Here is a 22,793-nt window from a genome sequence, read left to right as displayed (position 1 = left end):
ATACAACAAATACACCTTTTATGTCACGAAAAAAATTGAGTCACGATTGTTTCGCATTGCCATCTCTATTTCTTGTGTCCCAGCGTACAGTGTTGGTAAATGTCTTAAGGTTCTTATTGCAAGCACTATGCACTTCGAATAAAACGGAACATATATGCATTTGTGTACCTAAAAACTGACGCATATCCGAATGGCTCCCATCGAAGTGGTTGTGGATCCATCAGAGGATCAGCCGAAGATCTCCACCTTCGCCGTGCTGGACCTGGAGACGACCAATCTGCCTGCCTACAACAACAATCGGGTTGGCATTACTGAGCTGTGCATTTACGCCTTTGAAGCCGATCTCCTCAAGAAAAAAGAAGTAGCTCAGGACGTGGAGCAGGAGCGGCAGCCGGAGGTGCCAGCGCCTCCGCGCGTACTCCACAAGCTGAACCTGCTCTTCCAGCCGTCCATGATGGTTCCTCCGGAAGCGGAGAGGATTACAGGTGGGCTATAAAGAAAACCTAAACAAAACAGTGATTCACCCAACAATTTCACCATATAACAGGTCTGAGCAACTACCTGCTGGAGCGGGAGTCCAAGCTGGACGAGGATGCCGGGCAACTCATCATCAGCTTTCTTAAGCACTTGCCCGCTCCAGTTTGCCTTGTGGCTCACAATGGCTGGGGTTTCGATTTCCCGATTTTACGGCAGGTCTTCGAAAAACTCAATATGGAGCTCCCCAAGTCCATAACTTGTGTTGACTCACAACGTGCCTTCATGGAGATTGACGACAGGCACAAAACAGAAGCAAGTCTCTTGAAAACAGAGCAGGAAACCCCGTTGAACACCAAAGCCATTCCGGAACTTGTAACGCAAGCTACTCCAGAACTTGAAACGGAAGCTATTCCGGTAGTTGAGTCCATTAAAGAGGACGAAACTGACTTCAAGGAGCCAGAACCGGCCAAGGAAATCGACTGGCGAGCCAGAAATGAAACGACTCCAAAGCGTCCCATTTTAACGCCCAAGGAATCTTCTATGAAGCGCAAGCAACTACGTGATGGCGATGAGGATGACCTGGGAGAGCAGAACCCTGCCAGGCGGAAAGCCCAGGAGTTCCGATCACGACGCCAGCTGTTCAGTGGCTTAATGTGTGCCGAGAAGAAGCGCTTTCCGCCCCGCGGAGTGTACGGATTGGGAGATCTGTACACCAGAAAGTTCCAACGCCCAGCCAGCAATGCCCACCAGGCAGAGGCCGATGTCGCCATGCTCACGAAGCTTATGCAGCACTACGGCATGGATTTCCTCGCCTTTGCCGAGGAGCAGGCCATTCCATTCCATGAAGTAGCTCCTCTTGGATCTCCTGCCTGTAGGAGAAAGCGTGCAATATAACCAATATCTAAAGTAATTCTGCATGACCTTCATTTTACTATGTAATGAATTTTATATTTTTTATATAATCAATATTTTTAATGATTCAAAATGTGACATTTTAATAAAATTATATTTTTAAATTCCAAGAATTATTTTCCCTTGCCAAACAGAAAGATTGCTTCCATATCGACGTACAAAATCTCAAAAATTCTTTATTGAACCTTCTTAAATACAACTGAGGTAACCACATTGCCCACCTTGCCGCCAAACTTGAAAGTCGGTGTGGGAATAGTGTGGTGCTTAACAAACTTCTCGGCAAAGCTCGCCTCCAGCTCCTCCTCCGTCCAGTTACAGGATGTGATGACAAACAGGCTGTCGGCGGTGCGCAAAAGCTTCTCCACCGTGGCCAGGTAAAGAGCACGCTTCTCCTTGGGATTATCCGGGCACAGGCTGACCGCATCGTAGGTTCCCTTGTCGTGGACCACATCAAATTGACCCAGAGCATCCTGCGGCTGGGTAAGGTCCGCCACCTTGTAGCTGATGCTCAGCTGGTTGTCCTGCGCAATGTTCTGGGCCAACTCGACGGCTTTGGGGGAGTAGTCCACACCGGTCAGCTGGTCGAATCCTTCATTGGCAAGAGCCACGAGGAACATGCCATTGCCGCAGCCCAGGTCGAGGACCTTCGACTGTTTTCCGATCTCCTCCTGTTTCAACAGCCAGTCGATCACGCGGGTTTGTGAGTCCTCATCGAACCAGATCTCGCCCACATCCCCGTGGCTCTTGTAGTTGCGAATCTCACGATTGTAACTGGTCTCCCAATATTCCCGGGTTCCCAATTCGGATCCGTGTTCGTTGTCCATTATGTTGGTGCTAAAATGGTTCTGGAAATGTTTTTGAACAGCTGATGAGCATGTGCGTCGAGCCAAGATAGCGTCATAAGCTTGAAGTTGATAATGGAACAAGGGAATTATGGAACTGATGGGAACTCTCTCTTATCAAGACATTTGCAAAACTAAAGATCCTTATCACAATTTCATTTCTTTTTATTTACCCAACAACAAACGGCCTTCTTTTAAATTTAAATATTTTATAATTTATTGATATATATTTAATAGATTTCTCAGACACTACAACGTACTTTATATATTAATATATCATTAATATTAGTATCTTTAATATTAACTAAATTACATTTCTCTGGATCATTCGCTGATTCTTTATTTTTAAACGGTATATAAAAGTTAGAATGCAATATAGACATAAAACAAATGATTAGTCTGCTGCTATACTTCATAACCTTGATACGATTCTTCAACGGCCCCCATTGCTTTTGTGTTTACAAACATATCTTAGTGTTTAAATATAGTGAGAATTTGTTGTTGGTTTAAAAGCTTTTAAACGACTTGTTCGCATCATGGGCCACATACCACATAGCACACAGCACACATTCATATAACCCGCTGCACCTTCTGTACAATTTGAATAGTATAAAAATAATGTTTCGTAATGATGAACGAGTTAAAGCCTATGATTTATACACAGAAAGTCTAAGATTAGGTTGCAGGTATTGCCGCTAAACCCTGGATGATGATGATGCAATGCTCTGTGCCCTCTGTGCGATCGGATGTGAAATTATTTGTATAAGTATATGTAGAGTTAGCTGCTAGGTATTACTTGTACAGGTGTGTATGGAGCTACGCTTAACGTATTGTATGCAGGTTTTGGGTTTCTTGTGTCGAGTGGCTGGACAGGAGTTGACCCTCCCAGCCGGGCTTAAGTCTAGGCGTTTTATGTACAATAGACGACAGTCGGGTTCGAGAGCCAACTGCTCAGGTCTGTGTGCGCCGCTCGTAGTCGCTGCGTCTGTAGTCGGCAGGATAATCTCGCGGCATCACCGGATAGCCGCGGGGATCGCGGTAGCCGGACGGCGGTGGCGGGCCGGGAACGACCCCGTTCGGCATTCCATAGTAGTTGGGCGGCAGGTAGTGGCTTGGGTAACCATGCGGCGGCAGAGCAGAGGGATATCTTAATTAGGAGAACATTAAAGTATTTTAGTAAGTTCATGTGAATGCGGATAAAGAAGCTATTATTATGAGACATCGAAGGAAAAGCTAGCTCCTTAATTACCTGCGCTTGTCTGGACGACGTTCGCGTTCGCGATGATAGCTGCCTTGAGCTCCTCCACTGCGTGGATATCCATCGTAGCGATCTCGTTTGTATTCCTGGCTGTATCTATAATTGGAAAGCGCATTAGGAATCTCGCCATGGCGACTAAATAAGCATATTTCGATCATTACCTTTCGCGGGATTGCCACCGCTCCATCTCCGGGGTGTAGCCGGATGGAGCAGGCGGTGGATCGTAGCCGCCTCGACCGCCACGACTGTTCGGCGTGGAGGGTGAGGTGGGGCCCTGCCGGCGGGCACTACTGCTGCCGCCGCCTTCGTATCCCATAGGTGGGCCACCATAGTAGTCGCCTCCTCGATGATGCTTCTTGCGCTCCTCGTGGCGGTCCATGTTGAGACGCTTAAAGGACATCGACTTGAGATGATCACCGATTCCTCCGCCGGGAGTTCCTGCGATTCCACTGCTGGCGTCGGCATCATTCTCATCCCGCTTGCGCTTAAGAGGCGAGTCGTTAAAACGACCGGAAGAGGGTGTACCCGCTTCCGGATACCGCGACTGGCCAGTGCGTTCCTTGTCCTTATCCTTCTTCTTTTTCTTGCCTCCACTCTTATCACGCTCTTTTTCCTTGTCCTCAGCCGACAGGCCATTGCGCTTGGACTTCGCTGGACTTCCAGACGCGTCCTTGGCTTTTCCCTTTGCCTCGCCAGCTTCGCCACCGCCGCCCGTCTTCTGTTTGAGTGCATGCTTGTAAATTTTGAAGAGACGTTTGGCGTCCAGCTCAGTGAACTTGGACACAAAGTACCAAAGGTTGCTGCGCCATTCCTTCTTCTCTGGCTCGCCATAAGGACTAAGGCAAACATCGATCTGTTTGCCGATTTGAAGCAGGCAATCCCTAGTGTGCTGCAGCTGATCCTGGTCGGAAAGACTTACATCCGGCTGGTCCAGAGCCTTAAGGGCCTTTTTCACAGGGCGCATTTTTTCCTTGCACTCATTGAATATGCTGGGATCCAGGTCGCCCAGCACCTCCAAAGCCCTGGGCTCGTTGTTGGCCGTAAAGTGCATCGGCTTGTTGCCGTTGTTGTCCGAGGCGCTGGTCTTTTTCGACCTCGCTTTGGACTTTTTGGTTTTCTTTGCATTGCCACTGGACTGCTCAGCGGCCGAGGCATTGTGCGGCGATGCGGTAGATGGATCCACCTGACTGGTACTGCTTTCGCCTACGGCTCTTCCATCGACGCCAGCATCCTCGGCGTCGTGGGACTTACTATCGATATTTGAACTAGCTGACTGGCTGGCCGCCTTGGCGTCGTTTGCTCGCGATGCTCTGGGACGTTGCCGTCGTTGGCCACCCTTGGTTAGCTCCACGTTCTTCTTTATGATCTTGAGCAGGTACTCGGCACGCGTCTGCAGCTGTTTGGCCTGCGGCTTGCGCGTGTCGTTCAACAGAATCTTGTCCGTGAGTTTGAGCGTGGGGTCCAGCTTCATCTGCTCCCAGGATCCAATGCCGTACTGGTAAATGCCGCAGAGGAGCTTGGTGTCTTCCTCGTTGCCCCACTCCACGTCAAAGACCGGGGCACGGGTCTTGATGTTGAAGCTCCATTGCTGGCGCTCTTCGGCCACGCTAGGCATGATCTCGTTGAGCGGCTGCAGCTCTTGCTCGCAGGCCAACAACTTTTTGGCATTAAAAGAGACGCCACCCAGCTTCACGGAAAAGGTGGCGCGTGCACGGCGCTGCTTGGCGCCCGGCGTCTCATCCGCCGTCGCAGTCTTATGCTCTTCCTCCTTGTGCTCGTGCAGGAACTGAACGCAACGGTCATGCAGCATCTCTCCGAGGCGCTTCAGTTCCGCAAGTGGCTTTTCTTGCAGCTCGGCATCACATGCGATGGCCTCCAAGCGGTGAAGAGGAGCAGGAAACTTTTTGTAACTGCGGATAAAGCGACGCAACTCGGCATCCGTGAACCCGATTATCTTCTCCTTCATGGTGGGGCGTCCACGCTTGCGAGGTCGGCCATCGTCCCCACTACCTTCGGAACCCAGCTCGTAGTCCGAGTCGCCGCCGGATTCGTCTGCCTGTTGTTTCGCCTTGGCCCCCTTACCGGCTCCACGCTTCCCGTCATTTTGGTTAGCGGGCGCCGTCTTCCTTCGAGGTGGCAGGTATAGATCTTCCATCTCCTTGGCTCGCGCCTGATCGTCAATTGCCTTGCGGAAGCCCTCCGGAATGATGTCGTCCCAGTCCTTGCTGTCGTCCTCATCGCCTGCGGCATCATGGTCATGCTTGTTAGCCGACTCGCTGGGCTCCTCCTCGAAGGCCGCTATGCTGGCCACCTTAAAGGCGGATAACAAGTCATCTGCCGGCATTTCGGGGTCCTCGTTGCGGGTCTCTGCCCTGCGTAGAATTTCATCAATGTCACAGACCAGGTCATCGTCATGCTCCTGCTCGTCCTTGAACAACTCCTCTGCTCCAAACTTCAGAATAGCAGATAGATCGTCCTTGTTAAACGGATTCGAGTTGGACGAGTGTCCATTGCCGCTCTTGTCCAGAACAGTGCGGCCTGTGGTGTCCATCCGCTGAATGACCAGGTGGTCAAGTACCATCTTCTGCTTGGCTCGCTCTACGATCTGCTCCTCCACGGATCGGGCGGTGACCAGGCGATATATATTGACCTGGTTCTTCTGCCCGATACGATGGGCTCTCGCCTGCGCCTGTAGATCATTCTGAGGATTCCAATCGGAATCGAAGATAATGACCGTATCGGCTGTGGCCAGGTTTATGCCCAATCCACCGGCTCTTGTTGAGAGCAGGAAGCAGAAGTCCTGACTGCCCTCGGCATTGAAATGGTCCAAGGCCTGTCGCCTCATTTCACCCTTAATGCTACCGTCGAGCCGCTGGAAGGGGAAGTGACGCTTCTGCAGGTAGTCAGCCAGGACATCCAGCATGCGCACCATCTGGGAGAAAATCAGCACACGGTGCCCCGTCTCCTTTAGCCGACAGAGAAGTTTATCGAGCAGAACGAGTTTGCCGGATCCCTTGAGCAGAGTTTGCAGCGCCTCATCCTGCTGCAGACCCATAAGTTCGAACTCCGAGGGTCGTATGAGGGCCGCGTGGTTGCAACACTTCTTCAGCTCGATAACTATGTTGAGGAAAGTGGAGGTGCTGCCACGCTTGCCCTTCCGCAGCGCATCAAAGTTCTTGGTGAGAATCCACTTGTAGTACTGCTTCTGCAGCGAGGTCATCTCGACTCGCAGGATCTGCTCTACTTTGGCTGGCAGCGACTTCTCCACGTCCTTCTTCACTCTCCGCAGAATATACGGCTCCAGCTGCTGATGCAACCGAGTGTAGCCTTTGTCCTCGGCATTGCCATGCTGTACCTCGAAATTCTCCCACGTGTCAAACTTATCCGGCATGATGAAGTGCAGCAACGCCCACAGCTCCTTCAACGAGTTCTGCAGCGGGGTGCCAGTGATGAGCAGACGATGGTTGGTGTCGAACTCCTTCAGTGACTTGTAAAGCAGCGAGTCGTCGTTCTTGAGACGATGCGCCTCGTCAACCAGCAGCGCAGCCCACTGAAGCGTGCCCAGGAACTGCTTGTCCTTCAGAACAATCTCGTACGTTGTGAGAATACAATTGAATTTGAGCCGCTTTGAGCCCTCAAACTGCCACTCGTACTGCTGGATAAGCTCGCGCGACTTGATGTCGCCGAGGTACGTGACCACATTCATGTCCGGCGCCCACAAGTCAAACTCTCGCTGCCATGCCGTCATCGTGCTAAGTGGCACCACGCACAGGAACGGCCCATACAGGTGATGCAGCTTGAACAGAGAGTACAGGAAGCAAATGGTCTGGATAGTTTTGCCAAGGCCCATCTCGTCGGCCAGGATAACCGAGTTCTCCTTGCACCACGAGTGAAGCAGCCAATTTAAGCCGTCCATTTGGTAATCTCTGAGAACCAGGCCCGCCGACAGGAACTCCGGCTGATTTTTAACTCTGGAGAACTTCGGGCGATATTTGAGCACTCTGCAGTGGCGAGAGGGTGTGCACTTGGAGGACTCGCGTTCGTTGAACTGCTCCGCACAGCGTTGCCATTTGCGAAGCACCAGGTTTGCGTCCTCCCATGTGGAATCCGCGTACGGAAGCGACATCCACTTGCACAGATACTCCTCGGTGCCGTCATCCGGCTTAGAGCCTTTGGCTATGATGCGGTCCACGTTATTGTATGACTTTAGCAGCTCGTGCTGCAGTTCCAGCTGGCACTCAAAGTAGTCGATGTCCTCGGGTCCGGCGTAGCGCCGCCAATAGGCCTGCTCCTGTTCTTTTTTAATGAAGTTATCCAGCTTCTTCATGCCCTTTGCTTTCATTTCACGCAGGGTAGCCTCCGATTCCCAGGTGTTGTGGATGTACGACCAGCCCTTCCACTTGATGAGAAACTGCGTCTCGGCCTCCACATCTGGACACTGCTTCTCATCGAATCCAGCATTTGGATCGAAACCGTTTTCCTCGATAGCATAGATCGTTGTCTGGTTGCCTGTGCATCCCTTCTTGCCAGCGCGCTGGGCCAGGATGCGCTCAATGGTCTCGCACTTCTCCTCCTCCTCGGCTGCGGCGGCTGTGGTGGCTGCCTGACTCTCATCGTACTCGAACTCCAGCAGATCCTCTGAGTCAGTAGCCTCATCCTCGGAGGCCTCCTTGTAGCTAACTGCGGCTGCCGTGCGGCGGGTGGCACAGCTGATCAAAGAAAGGGATTGTTGTGGATCAGGAAAGGGAATGAAGCATTAGGATTGGGATCATTACCGTTTGCTGGCATCGTCATCATCACTGTCCTCAGAACTGAAGGACTTTACCCTGCGTCGCTGCTGTTGCTGTGCGGGTTTGCTTCTAGAGGTAGTGGCTGCTGCTTTGCGCTTCTGGGCGGAGGACATATCCTCATCACTGTCGTCGCTCTCATCGCTTTCGTCCGAGTCCCAGCTGGCAAATTAAACGAATGGTTTGCAAAAAAAAGTTAAGAAAGAGAAAGCTGAGGATCTCACGTTTTCTTTTTGTTCTTGGGAACTGGAGCTTTCTTTGATTTCTCTGCAGCAGTCGGTGGTTTGCGCGCCTGGCGCGTCCGTTTGGGTCTGTAGTCCTCCTCTTCCTCCTCCTGTGGAGAAAGGTTAGGAACTTTTAGAGAAACGACCGCGGATCCCGACTTACACTGCTGCTGCTGGAGGATGTGGGCGAGACATTGGCAGAACTATCACTTGCTTCATCGGCAGAGGCATCGCTGGCTGGCTGCTGCTGACCAGCCTCAGTCTCATTGTCCTCCTCCTCCTCATTCTGCTCCGGCTTAGACAAGCTGCTGCTGCTTGTGTTGGCATTGTTGTTGCTCTGGTTGTGGTCCCTTTGCTCGGCTGGGCCCTCGGCGTCCGAGTCGGAATCGCTGCCACTCGATCCGTCACTGGAGCTGTCCTCCTGGTCGTCTGTAAACCCGTTCGTCTTGATGTCCGCCTGTGCAGCAGCAGCTGTCGGTGGAAATCCTGCCACCGATAATGATTTGTCCTCTGGTTCTGGGGAACTGCGTCCATCGCTGGAGTTGGCCGAGGAGCTGTCCGAGTCTGAATCGGAACCGGACGAGCCACTACCGCTGCCACTGCCACTATGGTCGGTGCCATTGGTCTCCCGAGTGTCATCTTGTTCGTCTGAGCCAATACTATTCGCCGATTCATTGAGTGCCTGGGCAGTTGGAAAGAAAAGAAATGCGAAATTAATCTAGGCTAAGGGTAAATTACTTGGTATCAGATAAACCGTGAAAAACAAAACACTTCCTGTATCAACATGGGCTCTGAGCCGGCTAATCCTGGCCAGAATTTCACTGTACTTCGTTAAAGTGTACCGAAAATGGTAAAAAAGGTTTGATATTCCTCTTATTCTACTCCTTAAAGGCAGAGCCCTGTTATACCTAACCAAAGGAATATTACGCAAGACTCAAGCTGACTTTTTGGAAGAAGAAAGAAGCCTAATCCTTTCCAGATTGAGACCCAACTTTAAAATCAACGAATTCTTTATAAAATCACGTTTAACTTTGAAAATTTGAATCTTGGGCATTGGTAATTAGGTTATAAAATAAAACCGAGTGGATAAAGTTTTAGTAAAGTGAACGTTAGTGGCTCTTACAGCCCCAATCCTCTCCAGAAATTCGTTTAAAGCACTTCTATGTATCAAAATTGTGGAAAAAATCTATGAAGTGTCAAGGTTCCGGGTAATACAAGGAGGAATCACATGACCACTTCACACAGAACGCGTTAATCACAAGACACTATTTCCTGGTGGGCAAAACCCAGGAAATCCTTTAGAAACAAGCGGGTTTTCGATCTCCTGGACGCGATCTATCCTTGAAAAGGCACAAAACTGTGGAAATATAGTTGGCAAATGGGGAAAAATTATTTTTAATAATTGTTTCTAACAAAAAGAGCTGGAATTAATGGAAATTGATTGCCGGTTGCCTTTTGGCGGGTTCGAAATCCCCAGGAATTTGGTCAGAAATCTGCGAGAGAAAACTTTGCACCTAGCAATTTCTGATTACGTAATCGATGAAAATGTTCAATTTGGACGAAAAACCAATGGAATCCATGCAATTTGAAGGATTTTTATAGCCGCATTCGATAAAAACAAACCGAAATTCTTGATTTTAAGTAGAATTTGCGAAAATGGGTACCCAATGGATTTTTACAAAATCCACCTTGGGTGCCACGTTGGAGTCTTGGGAGCGTTCGGGCACTGTTGGATGGATGAAACACAGTTGGATTAGTGGCCAAATCCATCCTTTTGTCCAAATGCTCCCCCAGCAGCCGCACTGCCAGCCATCAAAGTGCGGGTGTCTCGCGACGAGGGGACTTGTACGGACTTTGGGGCTGAGTCAGCCACGCCCACAAAACGGAGCGTTTTCCCCAGTATGTAGCACTTGTTTTCCGTTCATACTCACACGACAACTGGGATCAAAACGATTTGATCCGTCCCGTTTCGAATGATAGAAGAAATTCATAGTTTTTCCGATTTTTCCACACACACCGACGTTCGATATTCACAGCTTTTTCAAGGCCTACTCACCTGGCTCATTATATTGTCGTGGTAGCACACACAGTTGCCTTGTAGCGCTCATTAAATACAGGCAATTCACTTGCATACGGTCGCTGGTGAATGTTTATGTTTTTCCTGCAGGCCACTTGTTTTTAAATGCACTTTTTCGAAACAAAAAGATCGTTTTTCACGTTTTACTCATGCGACGCAGCAGAAATCTTCCACCATCTTGGATTAGTGTGACCGCGCTTTCTGCACTAAAGATGGCACTTCGCGACAGTGATGATATGGGATGTATCGTACTGAAGAATTTATATTAAATAAGTTTTGTTTATTAAATTTACACACTTTAAAACACATTTAAAGTAAATATATAAAAGCGTTTATTCAAGCAAAATTAAGTTATATTCAAATACTCCATTTATTTTTGTTGCACATATCATTGCTAAAACAACCAAAACAAATAAAAACTAGTTTAAATTCTTAAGTTATTTTAACAACGTAATGAAGTTTTAAAATCTAAAACAAAATAAGAGAAATATTTTTATTTTCGGCTAAATTCGAGCAATACCGAATCGATATATTTTTAAAAGTTATACAAAACATTGAAAGGTAATCTCTTCAGAATAAAAGAAAATCCTAGAAAAGAATTAACTTCCAAAAAAACAAAACTATTTATAAATTATATTAATTATTACCTAAATTAAGCGTTTTCCTTTTACAAAATCAGTTTCATTGCCCTCACTACTACTTCGCCGTAGCCGATAGCCAGTGTTCACTGTACTGCGCAATCGATAACTTATCGCACCGCACAGGTGTCTTCAAAGTCAGCTGTAGGCGGTGTACAATTACAGTAGTTTGCGTTCTGCTGCTGGAATTAATGCAATTTAATTAAATTAGAGCACTGGACATGTAGCGAAGCTGGACAATAAGGCGAACATGAAAGAAGTGGGCATTGCTCTGCCCAAGTCGAGAGGCGTGGGCGTGGGAGTTCTGGCAGCCCTCCTATTGTGCTTCATTTTCTACTACTTCTACGGGGGTTACATGACGTTGGCGCTCTTCGCTGGAATCATCCTGCGTACGTATTCGTCTCGAGCTGCCCTTTGGCCTTATTAACCCCAATCTTTCGTTGCAGTTATATTCTACTATGCCCAGGACCTGCTACTCTATCATCCGGACCTGCCAGCCAACTCCCGCATTTACATACCCATTCCGACGATGCACAACCTGCCCCACATCACGGTCAGCATCAAAACCCCCGATAATGTCACCCTGCACGCCTTCTGGATAACCCAGCCGGAGGAGCGCTCCAAGTCGGTGCCCACGCTGCTCTACTTCCACGGCAACGCTGGCAACATGGGACATCGCATGCAGAACGTAGGTGGAGCTTAAAATATACCTAAATATTCATTCTCACAGTATTGTGCTACACTTTCCAGGTTTGGGGCATCTACCACCACCTGCACTGCAATATTCTAATGGTGGAGTATCGAGGTTACGGCCTCTCAAATGGTGTGCCCACTGAACGAGGACTGGTCACCGATGCACGGGCCGCCATTGATTACCTGCACACCCGCCACGACCTGGACCACTCGCAACTGATCCTCTTCGGTCGCTCCCTGGGCGGAGCCGTCGTCGTGGACGTGGCAGCCGATACCGTCTATGGCCAGAAGCTAATGTGCGCCATTGTGGAGAACACATTCAGCAGCATACCGGAAATGGCCGTGGAGCTGGTTCATCCCTCTGTGAAGTATATACCAAATCTATTGTTTAAGAATAAGGTAAGGCGTCGTCGGTTGTTTATTATGTTAAACTTTATTGGTGTTCACCCACTTGCAGTACCACTCCCTGAGCAAGATAGGCAAGTGTTCGGTTCCCTTTTTGTTTATATCGGGCCTTGCGGACAACTTGGTGCCACCGCGCATGATGAGGGCCTTATATACCAAATGCGGCAGCGAGCTGAAGCGCCTGCTTGAGTTCCCCGGAGGATCGCACAACGACACCTGGATAGTGGACGGGTATGGTCCGGTAGAAGATTGCCTCTTCCTATTCATCTACATGAATTCTTGCTTCCTAGGTACTACCAGGCAGTCGCAGGATTTCTAGCCGAGCTACAGCAGCAGCCTTCGCCTCTTTTGAAAGCGCCAGAAAAGAGCAATGTCTGGGTGGAGCTGGAGCATAAAATCATTGATGTATAACTTCGAGGCATCAAGTGTTCAATTGACTGTGTTAACACTGCGAATGGTTTAATACTTATATATATATACACACACACACATAATATTAGTCTGTATCTGACAGGGTTTTAATCCGGACGTTGCTATATGCCGTGTTGCTTATTATGTGCAGAGAGTAACGTGCTAGCGGAGTTGGCTGTTGATTTTAAATATCTACAATCCACATTAGAATCCGAATTTTTCCAAACTCCTAACGGCGCGAAGTTTATTTGTACTGAGCTTTGCTAACCTACTATTCGACACAATCGGTGACCATTCGAGACTATAAAAATTAATCAGTATTTCTCAAGAAATAAACTCATTGTCTGAACTGATTCCTAGTTTGCCAGAATTGTTTATAAGAGCTTTCATCCCTAGCACGTTTACATTTTGTGCTGGTTCCATTTTTGAAATGTTAAACTATTTAATTGTTAAGAATGCTAGGGAAGCCAGAAAAACTATCTTAAGTTTAGACCTAAGTAACCGAACGACGGCAAGTTGATAAACAATAAACTGCAAACAACTGCTAGAATCCAATGAAGTCCTCATCGGCACTGTCATCACTAAGGGGTGTTGATGGACGCTTGCGACTGGCGGGTTTTTCCTCCGGCGGTTCCTCCTCCTCAGCCTTGGCCACAATCTCTTGAGCCTGCGACCGGTGGTGGAAGACAAAAGACACACACTTGCTATCCGTCCAGGCCTGGGCGAGAATATTGTCTGGCAGGCCGCGGTTGTTGGAGCAATGGTACCACTGGGACAAATGCGAGGTGCAGTCGGTGTCATCGGGCGGGGGCTTCGTTTGGATATTTTGGACGCATCGCTTGCATTTGAGTCTTTATAAAAAAATATATGTTAAAATAAATAACAATTAAGTATGCAATTCTTTTCTTACTTGTCGTGGGTATCGGATAGGATATTTGCATCAAATGTGAACAAGTCCTTGAGGTCGTCACGAGTGAAATGCTTCTCGGCCGACTCGTTGTTGTCAATAATGGTGCTCGACAGGGACTTTTTGTGCGTCTGCCGCTGAAGGATCTTTTCCTCAATGGAACCACTCTGAAATAGGCATTACTCCATTTTAATTTCAAAAGTTTTCGGGCTATAACTTTCATACTTACGGCAACAAGGCGATAAATGTAACAAGGCTTCTTCTGCCCATCACGCCACACTCTGGCCATTGCTTGCTCATCGTTGGCCGGATTCCAGTCGGGATCGAACATGAACAGGCGATTCGCTCCGATCAAATTCAAGCCACATCCGCCGGCCTTGCTGCTCAGCATGAAAAGGAAACTGTCCGACTCCGGGTCATTGAACCGGTCAACAACCTTCGAGCGTTTCTTGATGGACATGGTGCCATCTAGGCGGACAAATCCATACTTTCGCTTCCTCGCTAGCTGCTCGAACAAGTCCAGGGTCTGAGTGTAATTCGAGATGAGGACCACCTTGTCATTGCCATCCGCGCGTATGGCGGCTAGCATGAAATCTAATAGCATAAACTTGCCACTAAGCTCTGGATTAAGATCCCTAAAAAGAAGAGAATCACATGAAGATCATTTCCCACTCAACTTAAAGAAAATGTTAAGTCAACATACTTTGGCTTGTAATTGCTAGGCAGCACATTCTGCGAGTTCTCGAATCCTTTTTCACGTGCAGTAAGCTTCTCATATATGAGATCCGGATGACTGCAAATCTTCTTAAGGGTTGTAATGTCCGCCAGGGCCGTAAGCGAGGCCTTCTCATTGCAGTCTTTAAAGAAATATGATTGTATTGAAGGTTAAATAATATTACAGAATGGCTTACCTGCTAAACTACGGCGAACTTGATCCGATTTCAAGAAATTCGTGTAGAGCTCGAGCTGAATAGGCGTGAGTTTTGCGCAGATGACCATCTCAAACTTAACTGGCAGATATTTGGTGAGAATCTGATTGGTGCGTCGAATGATGCACTGATCGACTAGACCTATCAGCTCTTGCGTTTTTTCGATGGCCCGTTTCCGTTCCCCTTCCGTGGAGTCGGCATTCTGGCCGCGCAGAATACTGCTCTCGAAGTTGCGTTTAAAGACGGCCGCTGAGCCCAGCATCTCGGGGTTCACAAAGTTCACCAGACTGTAGTACTCCGTAAGATCATTCTGAATGGGCGTGCCAGAGAGCAGGACCCTCCGTTTTGTCTTCAGGCCCATCAAGGCCTGGTACGTGAGATTGTCGCTATTCTTCAGCCGGTGTCCCTCGTCGCATATTACCATTCCCACCTCGTATTTGCAAAGAATATCCGCGTAGATGCGGAATGTCTCGTAGCTTATGAGCAGAACGGGCGTGCCCAGTCGCGACGAGGTCATGGAGAACTGTTCGAGAGCTCGAATGGTGTTCTCCTTGTTGCCACCCTCCATGGGCAGGCAGAGGAGTCGTCCTTGCAGCCACTTAGTGAACTCCTTTTCCCAGTTCTTCACCAACGATGACGGCGACACGACTATGGCCTTGTTGATCGTAGGCTTGCACTCCGGGCTCTGCCTTAGGAGTGTCCACACCAGCGTGACGCACTGCAGCGTCTTTCCCAGACCCATTTCATCGGCCATGATGCAGCCGTTGAAGTTGCCCCGCTTTCCCTCCACACACTCGTACATGAAGCGCACGCCTTCACGCTGGTGCGGTCGCAGGATGTTGCTGAGCAGTGGATCGACCACTACGTGCACCAGAATCTGGGTGGGATCCATGGCCATTCGCTCGTGTTCCGTGTAGGCGGGAGGATGGAACAGCACCAGAGCGTTGCAGGCCAGCGGATCGTGCAGGGGTCGCCGGGAAACGCAGCGTCGAACGCCCAGGACTCTTTTTCCCCCGTAATCCGGTATGTAGTTGTCCATGGGAACCTTGAACTTGCGGGACAGCACCTTGGCAATGGCCCGCTCGTACTCGCTGTTCGCCGTGAAGCGAATGGGCAGCGGGAGCTGCACTGTGTTGTCGTCATCGCGAAGGGCGCTCTGTCGCTTTCTGTCCAGCTCCTGCTCCCGCTCCAGTTCCTGCTGGCAGGCTCTTTTGTTCTTCTTCAGCAGCGGCGGCGTGAAGGAGTGCCGCGACTCGGGACGCTGAGGTCCCCGTTGGCTGGGTGCCAAACTGCGTCGCTTTAAGGGAATGCTAGTTAATTTAAAATAAATAAATAAAACTATTTTGTTTACCATTACGATGGCCCTTCACAAAATCATTCACCTGATATCGATAAACATTTCTTGAATTTCAAAAGGCGGTCGCGCAAACAGCTGATTGAGTACAGAAGTCTGGTCACACAAATGGTACAAAATATCGTCGAAAATATATCGGCAAAAGGGATATTAAAAATAAAATAATACAATAAGTACAACAAGTACATAAACTTATTAAATATGTCATATTTCGAACAAAAATATTTAAAGTCGTACATATGTAATGTATATCAATTTTTTTAAAATCTCGATTTCCCAAAATCTCGATAACGCAAAATCTACTCTGATATACAAGATACATCGATATTTTGTACAAGTTTTTGCACACCTCTAACTTTCTATTTCCGTGCAGATAATTGTAAATATTTACGCAGAATTGCACTCGAAAACGCACGAAAATAGTGAAAAATGAGGCAATAGAGTGTGGGTCGGACTGCCTCCACCTTGTTGACAAGAAAAATAGCGACACATGCGCAAAATTCGAGCTGCAAGGACGCGAATCTAATCCGCAAAACTGCGGAAGTGTTGGTACCAAGTACAAGTACAAGCACTTAATTGTATTTGTAATTGTAGTTGCCCAAGTGAAGTGCCAAAAAAAAAGCGCTGCAAGTGCTGCAGGCGTAAGAGCCTACATAATTAGGGCGCCACAAAGTGATAATGGGCGTGGCGAGACGACGATGCATGGAGAGCAGAAAGCAGCGAAGACGATGACGACGTTCAAATCCAAATTCATCAGGTGAGCAACCACCAGCAGCAGCAACAACAACAACGAGTGCCCAAAAAGGTGTGCACACACACAAACGCATGTATGTGTGGGCTGTAGGTGTGTGTGCATAAGTATGTCACGGCGTGCACTTGTTGTTCTTGTTGCTAAATAGTAAATAGCGAATACTCAGCTAACCTGCGTTTTCTTTTTCAGCCTTTAAATATTTACAAAATAAGCAACACTGAAATACTCACCACACACAGAAAAGCACAAAAACGAGATAGCAAAGTACCAGCAATCTATGCCCAACGGAACGCACACGAAGCAGCAGTTATCAGCGAACCAGCGGCACTAAAAGCCACCGAATCGCACATACACACATCGCCTACCATTCCGAAAGCGATGTGGCTGCGCCAGAGCGGCGGCGGGGGCGTTGCCTCCGCCGGACATGGCGGCCCACTCCGGCAGCGTCCCATCGATGCCGCCACGGACTGCGATCCGCGAGCCTGCTACGATAGCTTCTGCAAGCACTGGCAGCAGGCCTTCGAGATCATCCAGCACAGCGCTCCGCCCTCGCACGACGACGTCCTGGGCGTCGTGTCCCATTTGGACTACATGGTCACCCTGCTGCTCGTGGAACTGCATCACTGCAACAAAGTCTCGCTGCCGGCGGCCGAGGCCAGTGGTCCGCCTGCGGCTCCCTGCCTGGAATTCCTGCTCAGCGAGAATCTGCTGGACAAGCTGTACGAGTGGGCCTGCACCACGGGACGCTATGCCAACGCTGTGAGGCTGGAGCAGCTGAAGCTGTACGAACTGCTCGTCAGCCACTCGCGACACCAGCTGCTCTGCCACGAGCCCTTCCTGCGACCCCTGCTCAAGATTCTGGCCTCCAGCCAGGGCGAGATCTTTCCCCCCGATCTCGAGAAGCGGCTCGTTATCCTGCTGAACCAGCTGTGTGTGGTTCTCATGCAGAATGTCCACCTGCTGGACCTTTTCTTCTTCTCCGCCCAGACGCAAGTCCAGGAGCAGATATTAAATGGAAATGTGGCGCAACCCAAAAGTGGAACCACAACCAAGTGAGCAAAAAAGGGAATTTTTTTAATGCCTAATCAAGCTTTTTAAAATTTACTAAAATTCTAAATTAAATTGCTTAATATAATAGCGTTGAACTTATATTTCTTGTTATGATTCATCAACCATATTAGCGACGATAGCTTGATAAGGCAAAGCTACAAAGAATTGACCTTGTAATAGTACACTCATAAATGGTGACGGCATTAAACATGCTTCAATTGTCCTATGACTATTATTATTTATTGATATCTTGTACTTGTAGTTTCATCATCTTCTCACTGCTCATCCCGTACGTGCATCGCGAGGGCAGCCTAGGCCACCAGGCCCGCGATGCCCTGCTCCTGTGCATGGCGCTCTCGCAGAAGAACTCCAACATTGGCACCTACATAGCCCAGTACTCCTCGATCTGCCCGCTGCTGGTGACCGGCCTGGGCGGTCTCTACTCACGTCTGCCCAACAGTATCGAGATCAGCTCCATTGACTGGCATCGGATCACGCCGGACGATGTTACAGAGATCCCAGAGCTGACACTCTTCATGAACGCCCTCGAGTTCTGCAATGCCGTGGTGCAGGTGGCCCACGAGATGATCAAGCAACAGCTGCTGGACTTCATGTACCAGGGCTTCATTGTGCCGGTGCTGGGACCGGCGATCCTTCAGGTGAGTGCCCTCAAAGCTTTTGTCTCGTCTCGGTCTCTCTTCGTAAAAATTTGTCTTCGATGCATTTCTGTGGTGTTGGTTGCAAGCGAATCATTTTGTCCTGTACTACGTCTATTATTAATTTGGAAAAGTCTTTGAATAAGAAAATTTCGTAGATATTGGCTAAGGAGATTTTAAGCTCAAAATATATAATATAAATATTTAATTGTACATTTTTAGTTAAATATATATACAAAAGTAAGTATAAAATAGGTTACTTAAATAAAAAGTAATCATGATCAATAGCAGGTACGTCGATTTTTATTGACCAGTTTTCGTTGAGAATAGTGTTAAAGCGTAATTTAATGTCATATGTTATTGTGTAAGTTTAATTTTAAAACGATATGTTGTTTTGTACATCCAAAATCAATACTGCGATTGAGTTAATAATGTAATCTGAGACAATAATCACAAATCCAAGCCCATATCTACTCTATTCGTAAGACGTGACCTTTATTTGAAACTCTGTTAGCTCTTAGGGATCTGCACCGCCTTCAGCTTTCCGTTTCTTGTGTGTTTCTTGTACCTTTTCCTCCCCCGTAGCTAACCACACACACACCTCGAAATCTCGAAACAACTTTTTGCGCTCCATTTTCGCAGACACTGAAGGGCAAACATTTTCAGACGAACATCGACTCGCAAATCTCGGCTATGTCGTACCTGGACCTCATCCTGCGCTCCATCACCGAACCCGGACTGCTGAGGGCCTTCGTTCGCTTTCTGCTCGATACGGAAAAGTTTGACGGTGAACGGATACTGGATGCTCTGGTCGAGCGCTTGAACTCACCCGATGCCAATCTCTGCATGGTCACGATGGCTTTGTTTGACACCCTGCTGGGCCTGCACTGCGAGGATCTGATGCTGGAGCTGCTGCTCAAGTTCATGCTGCCCGGCAAGCATGTGCCCATCTCACATCGCCACAAGATAAACAAGATCGATCCGTATTTGAACAGCAGTGAGTTCTTCCTGGAACTCTCGCCCGATGTGATGAAGCGTGCCAGGGATCTGGCCCGGCCCAAGAGTATCCACGAACCGGTGATAGGCGACCTAACGCCGCTGCCGAGTCTCCCATCTCCGGTGATGAGCAAGACGATTGGAGCCAACTGGAACTATTACGGAGTGCACACGGGTGATAGTTTGTATGCGAATATTCAGGCTTATCTCTTCGAGGCCCACTGGCGAATCGCCCAGTGTCAAAGGGACTGCCTGAAGTGGGCGAACAGCTATCGCTACCAAAAGTGGCCACGCCACGGCCAGGGAAGAGTTCACGCCCATGCCTTGGAACTGGCCAGGCAGTTCTTTAGCGAGTTCGGAGGTGGAGCTGTTGTTGCCAGCGAGTCGGGCGAGAAACAGCTTGATAGCTTGCAATCAATTGGCGAGTCCAGCGGCTACGAGTCGTTCAAGTGGCGACCAGCGGACGAGGAGAGTGAAGCCACAGATACAACTTTGGCCACTACAGCCAGCGAGGCAGATCTGGAGCACAACAACAGTAGCATCAGCAGCGTGCTAGGTGGATCCGGAAGACGAGAGGCCTGGCGCATATCCCACAACAATCGCAATGAGCTACTACTGACGGATCTGGATTTCTCGGAAGATTTGTTTGCGCAGGGCACTGTAAGCTTGGGTAAGAATTGAAAATTGAAATGACAGTATTGCAAATAATTAATCAACATACTTCTTCTAGGTCCCTTTCTCAATGCCATCTGGGGCAAACTGCAAACCTTCACGAGCAACTCGCTGTACGTCAATCTTCACTTGACCGGGCTGATCACTCGTTTGGCCTGGTATCCCCTGCCGTTGATTCACTCGCTGCTGCTGCGCTCGGACATAGCCATCACCTCGGATACGCCCTCGTTTCACCAGGTGCTGCGCATTCTTAAGCAACAGATCGATGCCGAGCTGCCAGTGACGGAGGATTCGCTGGAGATCATTGATGTGGCACGTTCGTCACTCATTGATCGGGAGTTTCGTTTGGCAAACGCCCGGAAGGGCAACGAAGGCTCGCCAATGCATCACAGCCAACAGCAACAGTTGGCAACCAATTCCGGCCAGCAGCAGGGACAACTGCGGTCTGCCTACGCGAGCCTTTCGGCAGCTACGCCCGTGCAGGCCACTCCCACCAGCGCCTACGATCCCTTCAAGCGCAGCGATAACAAGAGGCGGAGCATTAGCAAATCCATCACCAGCATGTTCAGCAGGAAGTCGTCTGGCTCCTCGTCGGCAGCGCCACCAAATGGCTCTTCCGGTGAGTAGTTGCCGCAGAAACATGTTTCCGCCACACTTTTGCACAACTTCTATATTTCTAAAAAAGAAAAACCAAGCAAACAAAATAGAAATCACCAACAGTTTACAAATCTGCAGCGTTGGATGTTGGAAGAAAGTTGGTTTTGGGTCGAAATATTCACACATCACTCACAAAAACACATAAACACATACTTTGAGCCCTGCATTAGCGCCTGAAAAGATCAAACATTTGTCATTAATGTGAAGAAATCATAAAAAGTCATTAAAACATTTGAATTTTCTTGATGTAGAGTAGTGTTATGGAACTACATATCACGAACAGGTCTCATTCAGGGCTGTATTGGTTCACACACATCTCTCTGTAAAATGCCCACAGGCATCGTTTATAATAAATTAATTTCTTTTATTTCTTTATTTTTTTATTGAAACGAAAAAAATGCAAACAAATCTTAGCTTCATCTGGCTTATCACAAATTTACGCATTCTTCACCGGTAAATATTTCACGCTTGATAAAAGTATATAAAGTTTTTAATGAAACCTAACCCAAACTGGCATAGTCTGTTAAAATTAGTGCGTAGTCTCGTTGTTTCTGTAGAGCTTTGTACATTCTGCTTTCCCACTAAACCAAAAATGTAGTTTAAAGTAGAGTATGTACTGAACATTTGTGGAATTCCATTTATGTGTTATTATTGTTGCTGTTATTATGTATTAACCCAAAAACGTCAATATCACCATGAGCTTGAACTAATACCTTTTGATAATTTTAGGAGCTGCGTCGAATCTTGTGGGCAATAATGCAAGTGCCGAGGGAAGAGGCTTTCCACAAGGACAGGCAGTTGCCGGGACATGCGAAACCAGCTTAAGTACGCAACCGCCGTCGGGAGCATCACGCCCGGGAGCCACAACCACGTCGACGGTGGGCGCTGGGAGCAGCAGCAGCATCGGCGGATCCACTCAAACCCTCTCCGCCCAGTCGAACGCCACAACCCACTCGTCGAGCACGCTGCATGGCCTGGATGGGGGTCCATCCACAGGTGGTTTCAACTCCGAACCAGTGTCCCTCGACTCGGTGGCCTCCATGGGAATCATCGCCAGCACGAGTGGCACCGAGCGATCCCGGGACTTGGCCCTATGCGCTGTGCTGATGGATGAGTGGCTCAAGGAGCTGGCGGCCATTGCCCAGGAGCAGAGCGTTGTGCTGGTCACGGAGCAGGCGTCCTTATGATCGCTTGGAACAGATGATGATGATGATACAGACGACTTGTGTATACATATTTTACGGATTTGTTGCCCCTTGTTTGTTTTAACCAATTACTCTTACGAAATTATTTCTTTTTACCTGTTAAATTATCGATATTTATATTTTAAACAACCCCTTTTAAACGAACAATGCCGCAATGTTGAACAGATTTACAGATTAATGCACACGGACTCAATGACAAGAGAACACTCAAAAACGCGTTAAACATGTTAGAATTTAGGTTTAAAGTTGTAAGAGGATTGGGGAGGGTGGATTTTAAGTGTTCAGATGTAAACAAATATTCTAATTAACAGCCGTATGCAAGATTTACAACCTTTTTAGAGAGAATTATATAACACACATACCATGTATACATATGTATTTTTGCAATATATTTTATGCTTTTTATTTTTAAAGCCAACTTGAAAGTATTAAATTGGTCCAAGTAAATGCACAGCCAAGAAAGATATATTCGTTTTTGGGGCTCTGTAGCTCTATATAGTCCTAAAATCGGTTCGGCTTCAGTGGTTAAGGGGTGTTCAATTTTCTAGATGTGCAAAATTTAAATTAAATGAAATTGATAATTTAGAATTTGAATATATATCTTAGGTATATAACAAAATAAATGTGGGGTGTCTCCGCTGTGTCAGCCAAGACATCCTCCTGATATTTGAGTTTTGGTATATTTAAATAAATGGTATATTTATAATAGCCGCGGTATAATTGATCGTTTGGTCCTACAGTTTCTCTCTTTTCGGAGAGAATCGTAAGCATACGTAAGTGTCAGTGAAAAAGGGAGATAGAAGATTTCTGCTCTTACGTTCGCTGACTCTTACGTTGGCTTACGTTGCTTACGTTTGCTGCCACTTACGTCAAACACAAATACAAATACCTG

General features: G+C 48.0%; 6 protein-coding genes across 10 annotated transcripts; 3 read left to right on the top strand and 3 right to left on the bottom strand.

Annotated features, from left to right (window-relative positions):
* Positions 1-7: 7 nt before the first annotated feature.
* Positions 8-1,493, top strand: LOC119546363. Its single transcript, XM_037852592.1, has 2 exons — positions 8-485; positions 548-1,493. Exons 1-2 carry the CDS (start codon positions 191-193, stop codon positions 1,369-1,371), a joined length of 1,119 nt encoding a protein of 372 aa, XP_037708520.1. The 5' UTR covers positions 8-190; the 3' UTR covers positions 1,372-1,493.
* Positions 1,494-1,537: 44 nt separating this feature from the next.
* On the bottom strand, positions 1,538-2,245 carry LOC119546364 (EEF1A lysine methyltransferase 2). The gene has a single exon (XM_037852593.1). It carries the CDS (start codon positions 2,211-2,213, stop codon positions 1,566-1,568), a length of 648 nt encoding a protein of 215 aa, XP_037708521.1. The 5' UTR covers positions 2,214-2,245; the 3' UTR covers positions 1,538-1,565.
* Positions 2,246-2,545: 300 nt separating this feature from the next.
* Positions 2,546-10,765, bottom strand: LOC119546105 (chromodomain-helicase-DNA-binding protein 1). The gene is made up of 7 exons (XM_037852191.1): positions 10,557-10,765; positions 8,664-9,182; positions 8,501-8,610; positions 8,265-8,438; positions 3,651-8,198; positions 3,481-3,585; positions 2,546-3,378 (listed from the first exon to the last, which is right to left on the bottom strand). The coding sequence occupies exons 1-7, from the start codon at positions 10,563-10,565 to the stop codon at positions 3,183-3,185; spliced, it is 5,661 nt and encodes a 1,886-aa protein (XP_037708119.1). The 5' UTR covers positions 10,566-10,765; the 3' UTR covers positions 2,546-3,182.
* A 587-nt stretch (positions 10,766-11,352) lies between these two features.
* Positions 11,353-13,283, top strand: LOC119547638 (protein ABHD13). The gene is made up of 5 exons (XM_037854578.1): positions 11,353-11,604; positions 11,662-11,903; positions 11,966-12,307; positions 12,366-12,544; positions 12,604-13,283. The coding sequence occupies exons 1-5, from the start codon at positions 11,466-11,468 to the stop codon at positions 12,722-12,724; spliced, it is 1,023 nt and encodes a 340-aa protein (XP_037710506.1). The 5' UTR covers positions 11,353-11,465; the 3' UTR covers positions 12,725-13,283.
* On the bottom strand, positions 12,804-15,993 carry LOC119547637 (DNA repair and recombination protein RAD54-like). Its single transcript, XM_037854577.1, has 6 exons — positions 15,912-15,993; positions 14,543-15,857; positions 14,335-14,488; positions 13,861-14,266; positions 13,635-13,798; positions 12,804-13,575 (listed from the first exon to the last, which is right to left on the bottom strand). Exons 1-6 carry the CDS (start codon positions 15,912-15,914, stop codon positions 13,269-13,271), a joined length of 2,349 nt encoding a protein of 782 aa, XP_037710505.1. The 5' UTR covers positions 15,915-15,993; the 3' UTR covers positions 12,804-13,268.
* A 265-nt stretch (positions 15,994-16,258) lies between these two features.
* On the top strand, positions 16,259-22,319 carry LOC119546598 (UPF0518 protein CG3558). 5 transcript variants are annotated; one of them, XR_005219179.1, is made up of 7 exons: positions 16,259-16,671; positions 16,855-17,717; positions 17,978-18,374; positions 19,014-20,037; positions 20,098-20,658; positions 20,725-21,149; positions 21,426-21,535. XR_005219179.1 is itself a non-coding variant. In XM_037853026.1 (7 exons), the coding sequence occupies exons 2-7, from the start codon at positions 17,044-17,046 to the stop codon at positions 21,881-21,883; spliced, it is 3,129 nt and encodes a 1,042-aa protein (XP_037708954.1). In that variant the 5' UTR covers positions 16,260-16,671; positions 16,855-17,043; the 3' UTR covers positions 21,884-22,319. The 5 variants fall into 5 exon arrangements, 4 of the variants coding, with proteins under 4 accessions (XP_037708954.1, XP_037708953.1, XP_037708956.1 ...); XM_037853026.1 differs by having other exon boundaries at positions 16,260-16,671; positions 19,038-20,037; positions 21,111-21,149; positions 21,426-22,319; XM_037853025.1 differs by having other exon boundaries at positions 16,260-16,671; positions 21,111-21,149; positions 21,426-22,319.
* Positions 22,320-22,793: the final 474 nt, after the last annotated feature.

This window comes from Drosophila subpulchrella, chromosome 2L (genome assembly GCF_014743375.2).
Source record: "Drosophila subpulchrella strain 33 F10 #4 breed RU33 chromosome 2L, RU_Dsub_v1.1 Primary Assembly, whole genome shotgun sequence".
Lineage (NCBI taxonomy): Eukaryota > Metazoa > Arthropoda > Insecta > Diptera > Drosophilidae > Drosophila > Drosophila subpulchrella.
The sequence above is the reverse complement of the archived record's forward strand: the minus strand, read 5'-3'. Positions and strand labels throughout refer to the sequence as shown.